At 36.7% G+C, this 11,965-nt stretch overlaps 1 protein-coding gene across 1 annotated transcript in view; it reads left to right on the forward strand.

The window, feature by feature from the left end:
- The window catches only part of LOC140160725 (uncharacterized), an 84,866-nt gene that overhangs the window by 71,124 nt on the left and 1,777 nt on the right, over window positions 1-11,965 (forward strand). The window contains exons 23-29 of the mRNA XM_072184025.1: window positions 1,173-1,244; window positions 1,882-2,013; window positions 2,949-3,042; window positions 3,586-3,773; window positions 5,053-5,215; window positions 5,678-5,775; window positions 10,186-10,428. Of these exons, the coding sequence (XP_072040126.1) occupies window positions 1,173-1,244; window positions 1,882-2,013; window positions 2,949-3,042; window positions 3,586-3,773; window positions 5,053-5,215; window positions 5,678-5,775; window positions 10,186-10,428 (990 nt within the window). The remainder of the gene's footprint in view (window positions 1-1,172; window positions 1,245-1,881; window positions 2,014-2,948; window positions 3,043-3,585; window positions 3,774-5,052; window positions 5,216-5,677; window positions 5,776-10,185; window positions 10,429-11,965) is intronic.

An 11,965-nucleotide genomic window follows, 5' to 3' on the forward strand; every position in this document is an offset into this window, starting at 1 on the left:
AATTGCTGCAATAAAATATGTATAGTGTGATGAATTGTAAAGGTCGATTTTCTTCAGCTCAGCTCAATTTAAGCAATGATTTGCTTATGACCGGTGGGCACACTCACATAAAATCATGTGTTGGTCATCCTTAAGCAGGTCCTCGCATTTCACACCTTAAACACTGATCTACTTCATGTGAAAATACCAACCCTGATCACCGACCTTCCTTGAATCTTCCTGAAAAGGGAACCCTTTTCACTGACCATATTATAGAGACAGATTTTGTTGATCTGTATTGAAATTCAGGGTCAAATGTCCAAGACAAATAGAGTTAAATATAGCCAATCATTGAATATCATACCCTAAATGGTGAATTGTGCCATCAGCCTACCCTTTTTAGCCTTAAATTGGGCCTTTTACAGAAAGACTTTTTTTACATTCAACTTGAAAAATAGCCATACCATAACTAAAGATCAGCAGGCCTGTGCTGACAAGTGGAGAAAGGCAGGGGATACAACCCAGGCCAGGATATTAAGGGACTTGTAGCTGAGAGCAAAGGCCAACAGTTAGCCCTTTGAAAACAAGTTGTGTTTTGGAGGACCAATGTGGGTGTAAAATATCAGTTTTGGTGTAATTTGGGCACAGTTTTAAAACAAAGGGCACATCTTTGTTATGCTGTAGGCCTATTATACTATGCTATCAAACCTGAATTTTTATCTAATTCCCATGGGCCTGGGTTAGCTCTTGGTAGCTCTTATTTTAAACACTAGTTTAAAGAATGTTGCCTACAGCCCAAGTACTTATAAAATGGTGAATTTTTTTCAATTTCAGATATAGGCAAATATATCTTGTCAAATATAAAGAATATAATAATAAAATATGCAATGTTTTTATCATAGTTTCAAAAATATACTTTGGATGTTTTGAAGAAGGGTGTCAATTTAAAAGTAGCATTATAAGGCAGATGTTGGTGGTCCTAAAACAAAAAGTTTGAAAATGGCCTATATCCCTTTCGCATATGAACAGTACTGCTACTTTGTAAATGCAACAAGAAAAAATGTTTTCAGTAACATCAGGTGGATTTATTTCAAATTCTACAAGTGACTTTTCTTTCTGGAACACTCGGTATATTAAGTTTTTACATACCAAATACATGTAATGTAAAAAAATTATTATAATTTTTTTTACAGCATGATAGCAGTAACATAACTGGCAATGCGAGTAGTGACACATCTGACCAGGATTTAGTAGTATTGACACAGGTACATGTAATTAATTATTTATTCTTAGTCATTGGGAGTGGTCTAGTTCATAGACACATAATCTGATTGGACAATTGCTTGATTTTGGGTGTGTCTATCAGGCCGTAGATGACACCATGTAACACACTTGTCAAAAATATTGGTCCTGCCTTTCGTCTATGACAATGTAGAGTATAGTAAAATCAGGAGTGTGATTTGTCTGGATTTTTCCAGATATTCTGAATTTTTTGTGGCCAAAATTTCCACAATTGTATTGGTGCCCGTTTTAGGGTATTTTTGCCCAATTTCACACTGTTTTTCTGGATTTTTGTACTATTTTCTGGATATTTCACAAGCTTTAAATCACACCTCTGAAAAATTGATATAGTTTATTCTCTAATCATAATGGCCGGGCAACTTTCACATCCAAAATCAGGGATATATACAGCTTTTGGAGACTATTGACTTTGAGGGCGCTTTTATAAATTGTACAATTTAAATATTGAACACCCCAGAAATATTGACAAATTTGAATTTTTTGGAACAGGATGCCTTAAAATAAAATCCCAAACTTCAATCGAAATTAAACCCTAAAACACACTAGGTATGGAGGTATTCTAGAGTCAATATGTTAACTGGTAATGTTAATTTGTTTCAGATTCGTACAACCCTGATTACCGCTGTTAATGCCTATGCACATGAGGTCAATACTACCAAGGATGCCAGGCTTCTTGTGTCAGCTTTGCAATATGCTACTGAAGTCACAGAAGAACTAACTCATGAAACACAGGTGAGTTCAAGATGCGGTGGTGTCTTAACATTTGGAATATGTTATGTGTCAGAAGTTTTAGCCAGGATTTTTCCAGGGGGGCCTAGGGGATTACAAAGGGGGCATGGTGTTTTTCAAGGGGGGATTTGAAGGAAATGTAAATCTATAGACCGCATCCCACAGGGGTGGAGGCAAGATTTTCCACAGGTACCCCCATTGAATAGCCACTGTTACATTTTAACCTGATCTGCATTGTAAGAGCATGGTGGCCTAACAGTTAGAGGTGTTTTATTCATGTTCACAATGTTGTGGGTTTGAGCCCCATCAGAGCCAGGTTGTTGTATTCTTGTAAAAGAAATACACCTACAATACAAGGACACAAGATACAATGTAATTTGCTTTTATTGCCAGTCATTTTTTGATATTGTTCCAAATCCAGTCAAGTGCAATTATAATGTGTTCTTATTTATTTGTATGTTTTTAATGTTTGAGTGTTTTAATTATAAATGTATGTATTTTTCATAATGCTATTTTTAATGTAAATGTCATGCAATTCAGCCATTGGCTGCTATGTGATTTCTAATAAAATATACAATATACAATATACACAATGTCCTACTCCACCCAGGTGTACAATAGGGAGCTGTTAGAGGTAGTCATACCAGCACATTTGTGAGAGCATGGTAGTCTTAACTGTTAGAGAAACTTTAGAGGATTTGATTCATGCATGCAAAGTCGTGGGTTTGAACAATGTCAGAGCAAATGTGTTGTATCCTTTGGCAAGGAACTTTCTCTTGCTTGTCCTACTCCACCCAGGAGTAAAATGGGGAGCTGTTAAAGTGGAGAGCTGTTAGGAGTAGTCATTGGTACAGGATTCTCAGACCCCAACTTCTGTTACAAAACATGTTCTTTGTAAATTGATCTAACGCTTTCAATATTGTTTACTTTTATTACAGCTTTCATTGATTCCGTCTCTTGAAGTTGCTGTCGACATTTTATATAACCATGATCTTGCGGAATCTCAATTACCAGATAGGGAGTTTTCATTTGGTAAGTGGAGATCCATTCATATTGTTGTGGTTTTCTCATAGTGACAAACCTCAGATATATTCAAACCGTCCTTTTGTATTATACTGGACCTGTAGCGGGTGATGCTAAAGATACAAAGAAAAAAAAAAAAAAAAGTCTGTCTCAGACACCTGCGCCAGTTAGCGCTTTTTCCCGATATGTTCATTTTTAAAAATATTTGCAGTATCGTATCTCGATCTTATCGTATTCAACGGATACCTAATACTAATACAAGGCAATAGGATTTTGCTGCAACCGTTCAAATCTTGAGTTTGGTTTCATTTAAATGTACACTGCGACATTGATATTGGGGCCATTGCAACAAATGAGGTGTCATAATGCGCAGAAATAAATCCTGCTTGGAATCATTATTCTACATTTGGTATACAATCAACCGTTTTGGAATAATGGTTCATTCAGGGGGGGGGGTAATTACTTTTTGATAGCTGTTTATATCGGACAGCACCTTTTTACCCAGTTCTTGACATCCTTACCAAGACAAATATATGGTCTGAACACTTGTAGGTATGATCTCTACCTTACATACTGTTGAGCTGAAATTTGCTGATGAAGAGGTGGACAAGTGTACTGGCAAGACAACAGAGACTCCCTTGCAAGCGATGAAGACGACTACCACTAGCTCAAACCAAGGAAATGAGATCTTTGGCGATTCTTTCACTAGAACTTCAAATTTCAGAGATGAGCCTATATCTGTAAGTGATTAGCTTGTAAATAAGGAGTGTGATGGTGATGGTATGAATACACCCCCTATGGAAGACTTTACCTTAACCCTAACCCAACACGTGGTTTTTTTGCTATCGGAAGGGAAAGAAGAAACGAAAAAGGAGAGAAGGTGAAGAAAGAAGTCACTTGGTACCCCAGGGATTCGAACCTCGGACCCCTCGCATGCCACGCAGAAGATCACCGACCTGTAGCCATGGAGGTTACGCTGCCCCGGGCAGCAATTCCCTGGGTATATATGACTGCGTCATCAAGTCATGTGGAATGCATGCATGCACAGTGGTTTTAATAGTGAGCTTTATTTAGACTTAGTTCTGTTAGGGTTAATATCCCACACAGGGAATGTGAATTTCAAGTGGAGTTACCTGAATGGGTGCACTCCATTTGAAGTCTATACTTACTGTGTTGGAGAATAAGGTAATGTTTTCCACAGGTGGTGTGTGCATTTTAAATAGAATAGCTCATTGTCAATGAGTTCATGATTCCAGAGGGAGGTCAGTAATGGGTTGGGTTAGGTCGGGTCGGGTCAGGTTGTTTTTTCTGCGGTCCAGAGAATTTAGTCCATGTCCAGGGCAAACATTTCAGTACTTTGTTTATACTAAAACCATTTGTCTCTTATGGTATTATTTGACCTATAAACTAAAGAGATACAGATTGTATAATCACCAATAGGCAAAGCTGCAACATCGCCCGCTAATGAGGGCCAATCATTCCATGAAGTGCGAGAGACAAAACTGCTATGCACATACCGCATATATTTACAATCTTTCGCATAAACATGCACTATTACATAATGCAAAATTATGCAACTCTGGCATGATTTGTAAGACATGTACGATTGAACAATTGGCCCTCATGAATATGCAAGAATTCTCAGCGTACAAAGCTCAGGGACTTTGCCTGTTGGTGAATGGTTTGTATATTATTGGGCTATTCCATTTAAAATCCACACTCCCCCTTTGGAAGATGTTGGAAATATCTTCCACAGGGGGTGTATGAATTTCAAATGGGATAAACACATTAGCAGCTCCATTTGAAACTGACCCTCCCTCAGTGAAAGATTCAGGTTGAATCTTCTCAGAGGGTGTATGAAATTCAAATGGAGCTGCATAATGTGTTCATTCCATTTGAAATTTATATGCCCCTGTGGAAGATATTTCCAAAATTTTCCACAGGGGGAGTGTGATTTTAAATGGAATAGCGATTTTGTCTATGATCTAACTTTTTATTTTCTTTGTTTTTTTACATCAGGGACCTGATGCTACTGAGAGATTGGAGCATCTTGAATCCAAGGTGGTTGGTAATGTGCTCAAGACAGTGTACCCTGGATGTGAGCCAATGGAATATTCCACCAATCTTGCAGATATGACTTTCACTACAGTATCAAACTCAGACATAGAGCAGGGGAATTCTGGTATGACATAAATGTTTTTCCAAAACCCAAAATCAAAAATCAGTCCATTTAATGGTGTGTGACCCGATCGACAGCCTCATCCTTAAGTTCTTCTTTACCAAATCTGAGATTGTGGTATCAAAAGAAAGCTCAAATTTTCACCTTTTTTTGTGTTACTTTAATTAAATGATTGGTTATAAGAATGCATAAAGAAATTCATACACATCTGTAGGCTTAATTGTCATAGCATGTGAAAACACAATGCATGTTTTTGGCCCTTAATTCATAAATATGGCAAAATAATGAAATTTTACTTTTATTGCCAGTTAGAACTAAATTAATAATTAGGATTGAACTTTTTCATATGGCAGATGTTGATAGTATTTATTTAATGTCAAACAATTAATGCTGTATTTTTCTGGAATAGGGAGTCCTCCTAATCATGATTAAAATATATAACTGAATTGATTATTCTTTGTCCAGGTGTTAACACTAGCTCATCTCAAGATCATTGTAACGACAATACGATTCCAACAAAGTTTCTCTCCTGTGCTGGCACGGAGGGCAGTATTGGAATATCGGTGAGTCATATTAGGGATGTTCACTCTCAACACATTTACTGCTGGAACAGTTTCCCACATACTGGGTGTGTGCACCCCCATGTATTGTGTATGCAAACACAGCTCCATGCACTAAGTCCAAGACCTGAAAAATGGTGTACAGTGCATGTTGTGGTCCAATTTCAGGCCTAAAACAGAGTGTTTCAAGAAATTCCTTATTCCACCAGAAAACATTCACCAAACTCTTTCATGATTGGTCAGTAAATAGGTGACAGCATTCTGTGCATCAGGTGTTGAAATGCAATTATTTCCTAATTGGGATTGATTCAGACAAGCAAACTTACATACTCATAAAATGTAACTATTTTTGAAGACAAAATGTGCAGATGTTTTGAAATCGAAGAATGTTTAAGCCTACCAAAACCTCATTGAAGAGATTCATCAGGATTGTCTATATAAATTATTACTAGAGTTCTCATAACAAATCCAGGTACTCACAATTAGTAGTGACGTTTCGCAACCTTACTGGCTGGTTGCTTCTTCTTGACTGAGCTGTATCCAATGCTAGCACTTGCTGTCTTAGCTGTAGTGTTGCCAGTTGATTTTTCTTGGATAAGCTGATTGTAAGCATGACTGAGAAAATAAGCTGCGCCCTACCAAAACCTGTCTCAAATTATGGACTTCTGACCACCATGTCCATTTCAGATATGCTACCCATGGCTTCCATGCACACACAGTCTATTCTCAGTATAACCTTTCAGTTGGAGCAAATTTCTCAAAATGAGTAGTGATTAATGTTACCAAACATATGTCATGATGAAATATTATAATCATTTTTGAAGATAAAATGTGCTGATCTTAAAAGATTGAACGATGTTTAAGACTACCACTATTCATTTAAAATAATACACTTATTGTTCAGCTCCTCTATGAAGATCAATGGCAGCCATCTAGGATCATGCTTAGTGTTCCACCAAACAAACCACAGGTTTTGAGGTCTCATATTTTTTGTTGTATATCAACAAAATCGCTTAAATTTTCAGGATTATCTTATTTCATGTTGTTATAAGCAAATATAATGTTCCAGATAACGCTAGTTAATAAATACATTAAGAAAAAGTACCTTAAAGTTGCACTTTCTGTTATTATTACTTTTTGAACTTTAACTTTTTAACATGTTCTAGCAGCCCTATATATAAAACTGTGACACTCGAAATGCCACATTTCTGGAATGGAATATTCTATTAAGATTATTTAAACGGCAAAATGTTTCATTCATCAAGTCCCAGCCAATTAGTTAGGTCTGAATCAATTTAAAAGTACTTCAATTTTTAGTGGACATGCCTATAAATATCATAGCCTTTAAAAAATGTGCTATCTGTTATTTGGTGTTAAAAATTGAGTGAATTTGAATCTCATTTTAATAGGTAACTTGCCATATATCTGTCAATCAATTATGATCAATTAATGAATTATGACATGACCGTAGTCTCCCATATAGGGAGTGTGAATTTCAAATGGGGTTACCTGAATAGAGGGTGTATGAATTTCAGTTGGAATAGCCCATTTAGCCACTGGTCAAGAACCAAAAGTTTTTTAATTTAATATGACACATTTCTTGCAGGGTTTGGTTTTTGCCGGCAAAGATTGGCAAAAGCCTGTTTTTGCCAGTTTTTGCATTGGTTAAACCGGCAAAATGGCAAAAACTCATATGTAGTCAGTCAAATATTAAAAAGCAACACAGAAAGCTCATAAACAATAACACACACATTTTGATCATTCAACATATTTTTTGTCTCATCAAGTCCTTAAAATGAAAAAGTTTTGAATTTGATATATGCCACATTGCAGTTAAATGCACTGAGCAATGAAAACACATGCCTTTAATTTCTTAATATTACTTATAATTACCAAATTTGGCCTTGTTACACTCAGGAAATTATTTTTGTAACTTACTCATTTGTTTTGAGATGAAAAAAGTGAACTATTCAGCACTTTTTTAGTTTTTGTCAATTTTGCCGGCAAAAATTGTTTTTGCCAAGTTGTTAAAACCGCATTTTTTTTCCACCTGCAGCAAAAAACAGCAAACCCTGATTTCTTGTAAGTTGTGCATATCTGCTATCTGCTGAGAAATCAGGGAAAATGAAAATCCATTTTTCCAGACAGGGAAAAGTCAGGCAATTATTTTTGGCATACGTGTGTCTTGCATACAACATCCAAACTACTGTACTGTTGACAGCTATGTTCATTCAAATGAAATTTTTACTATTAAGGGGTACTACCTCACCTCACCTCACCTAGGCTGTTTCATCCTCTGTAGTATGAAGCCCTCTTCAAGAATCTTCCATTTCTGTCTGTCTTGCGCATCCCTTGCCCATGTGGTGCCTCTATATGCTGTTAAATCGTCTCGCCATCTTCGTCTTTGCCTTCCTCTTCTCGCTTTCCTGTTCTTGGTTGCCACTCGGTGACTCTTTTTGTCCATCTGTTGTCGTTTTTCTTGCCACATGTCCTGCCCATCTCCATTTTGCTTCACCGATCCTTTCCATGATGTCTTTGACTCCAGTTTTATTTCTTATGTCACTGTTTCTGATTTTGTCGCGTATGGTTATGTTCAGCATACGTCTTTCCATGGCTCGTTGTGTCGTGGTGAGTTTATGTTCCAGATCTTTAGTTGTCGACCAGGTTTCAGCGCCGTAGGTCATGGTGGGTAACACACATTGATCGTACATGCGCCCCCTCAATGTCATTGGTAGCTTTTTATCACAAAGGATGTCTTTGTACCTGCCAAAACAACACCAGCCAGCCTTGATTCTTAGTAAGACTTCCTCTCTTGTGTTGTCCTCCATTTTGACTGTCTTGCCCAGATACTTGTAGCTATCTACTTTCTCAATCGGTTCATTGTCAATTTCAATGGACTCTGTAGTGTCAAAGTTGGTCATGTATTTCGTTTTCCCTTTGTGTATTTTTAATCCAATTTTCCTGCTCTCAGTGTTCAAACTATTTAGCTGAACTTCCAAGTCTTTGACTGATGGTGATGTAAGGGCTACATCATCTGCAAACCTCAGGTCAGTTAACCATTCTCCATCGATGTTGATACCTCTTTCGTCTAAATCTAGTTGTTTGAAAATTTGTTCCATGGCAGCTGTGAATATTTTTGGAGAGATTGTGTCCCCTTGCCGTACTTCCCTCTTTATGTGGATAGGCTTGGAGACATCCTTATCTATGTGGATTGTAGCTGTGGCGTTTGTGTAAATGTCCTCCAGAATCTTAACATACCCTTCGTTGACTCCAATCCTTCTTAAGGCTGCAAATAAGTCACTGTGTTCCACCGAATCAAAAGCTTTCTCGTAATCTATATAGCCAATACAAAGCTTCAGCTGATACTCATTTGCTTTCTCAATCAGTTGGTTCAAAGCATGTAGATGATCAGTTGTTGAAAAGCCCTCTCTGAAGCCTGCCTGCTCTCTAGGTTGATTTTCATCCAAGATTCTCTTGATTCTATTCTGAATGATTCGTGTGAAAATTTTATATGCATGTGATAGCAGACTAATTGGTCGGTAGTTTTGATATCCTCTTTATCTCCTTTCTTATGTAGAAGAATAATCTTAGCTTCCTTCCAGGCTGCTGGTATCTTCTTTTCTGTCAATATTTGGTTGTATAGTCTTGTTAATTGAGTGATGATTTCCGCACCTCCTATCTTATACACGTCACTGGATATGTCATCAGTGCCACACCCCTGTCCAATTTTGTGCCTATTTTTGCATTTTTCTCAAAAATTATAGAGCATTGATGACAAGTAAGATATGTATATTATAGGGGCAAGGACTACAACTACTGCACTGATTTTATTTCAGCACAGACAACAGTTGTGGAGTTACAGTCAAAAATGAGGGAAAACCAATATTTGATCAATAAATCAATAACTACTTGCATTGAGTTGCTGAATTTTCAGTGCAGTATTTGTAGTCCTTGCCCCTATAATAAACATATCTTAATTGTCACCAATGCGCTATAATTTTTTAGAAAAATGCAAAAATAGGCACAAAATTCGCCAGGGGTGTAGTACCCCCTTAATAGGAAAAAAGCTGAAGAAGAAAAAATTTAGTGTTTACTGGCCATCACAATTTAGGGTTCGGACAGCTAAACAGTTTTCTGAACAAATTATAATCTTTCCCCAGAGCAGTCAGCGCATAAACATTGAAAAAAAACCAATAAAAAACCCAAAACACCAGTGCATCTGGCTGGATTTGAAACAGAGGTCGCCGGTTCAAATCCGGCCAGATGCCCAGATGGGGTTTTTTTTGCTATGTTTATGTGTGCTGGCTGCTCTGGGGAAAGATTAAAATTTGTTTATTCTATCAACATAACCCAGAGAACTAAGTATCCATAATAACTTTAATTTTTTTTTCTTTTGCCTTGCTTTGAATGCAGACTATCAGCAGAACCAGAAATCCATATCCAGGAAGTTGTGGCATGACATCGGTAAAAAGTCTAGATTTACGAGATGAGACGGGCAAAATCATTTCAGTTACATGTCCTGATGCTGAAATTGAGGTCACATTTGACAGCGATGCAGAAATAACTACTATGGAAGAACATCTAACCTTAGCAACCGATGTAGACATGGTGGTGGTGTCATTTAAACTGGACAAACCTGGTGCAGCAGGAGTGCAGGTAAAGGCTATCAATAATATTTCTAAGTTAATTGGTAATAATATTTTGCATAATAAGCCAAATCGCTATTGTAACTTCCGGTTTTTTTAGGACACTTTGCCCTTTGACCTATCTGGAAAGTTCAGAAAAATTCGGGTTTTGTGCGTACAAAATATAATTTAAAACGTGTTACTAGAATAAAAACAAACTTAAAAAACATTATTATTAAATTAATTAATTATTTAAATATTTTTAATGATAACATTATGACAATAATAAATAAATTATTAATAATTACAGCAATTTTCCCGATAGGTCAAAGGACAAAGTGTCCTAAAACTGCAAAAACTGTCCCATAATGCATTGCAAACTTCCAATGCCGATTGGGCTTATTATCTCTGCGACCACCCCCTAGAAATTAGAGTTAGTTTATTTTGAATCAAATAAAAATACCACTAGCGATTAATCACACTAGTCCACAGTCATGCAGTGTGAAGTCCAAATTCTTGAAAATCATGCTTTTGAACTTTGAAAGTCCTTGAATTTCAAAGGCTTCAAGGTGCAGGAACCCTGTTAATTGCTCATATCTTTTGAACTGGTTGTCCAAATTCAATGAGGTTTTCTTTAAAGGTGAACCTCATTGAAAATAAAGTTATATATCAATGGAAAGCTTATAATGTCAGGATACTAAAAATTATTTTTTCCGATTTTTTTGATGGCCAATAAAGCTGAAAAATTAAAAAATGAATGAATTTTTGGTCTTTTTAAGGCGCCCAAAAGCACCCAAATCAATCGTCTATGACCTTGAGAATGCTCGTGACGTAAGCTCAGGGTTCGCAGTCACGTGATCCTACTCGAAACACGTAAACAAGACTTGCTTCCTGTACTTTGCAAGCTGCCCGGCAAGTCTGATTTTCACAATAAAGCTTGAAATTAGAGGAATCTTCAAGTTGCATAAATTTTCCGTAAATTTTTGACAAAATCAGTCATAACTCGCTGGGTATAATTGGGTAATTGAGTTTGAATTTCGCGCTGGGATCAATTCCATGCGCAAACTTGCTGCTACCGCTCATGTCATGGACTGAATAAACATGATCGAAAAACAAATTACATACTTGTTTGTGACATTTCTATTCTTGATACATTTGAAAATATCTGATATTTAAAAATATCGTCTTGCAGTAATCAAAAATTAATTAAAAAACGCCGATTTCATCAAATCCAGCCCATAAAGGTTTTCATATTTAGCGCATTGCGGTAAATACATTCTTTCCACGCAATCATACGATTGAAAGAAACATACTTTATTATAAAATAAGTAGGGGCCTACAATTGAGGCTTAGTAGATGGAATTCTGAAATCTGAATAAAATATTGTCACTTGTGTCACGATTCTTTAATGATAGTACAATCAGTGTACGGTACTGAAAAAGTGAAACATTCATGTTTTTATGGATTTATACCGAACAAGATGCGTAAATTGCTGATGAAGAAATAGCATTCACCCGACCAAGGTGGATATGCGCAAACACAGCGGAATCACACAGCGAGTCGCCAAG

Source organism: Amphiura filiformis, chromosome 9, assembly GCF_039555335.1.
Source record: "Amphiura filiformis chromosome 9, Afil_fr2py, whole genome shotgun sequence".
Classification (NCBI taxonomy): domain Eukaryota; kingdom Metazoa; phylum Echinodermata; class Ophiuroidea; order Amphilepidida; family Amphiuridae; genus Amphiura; species Amphiura filiformis.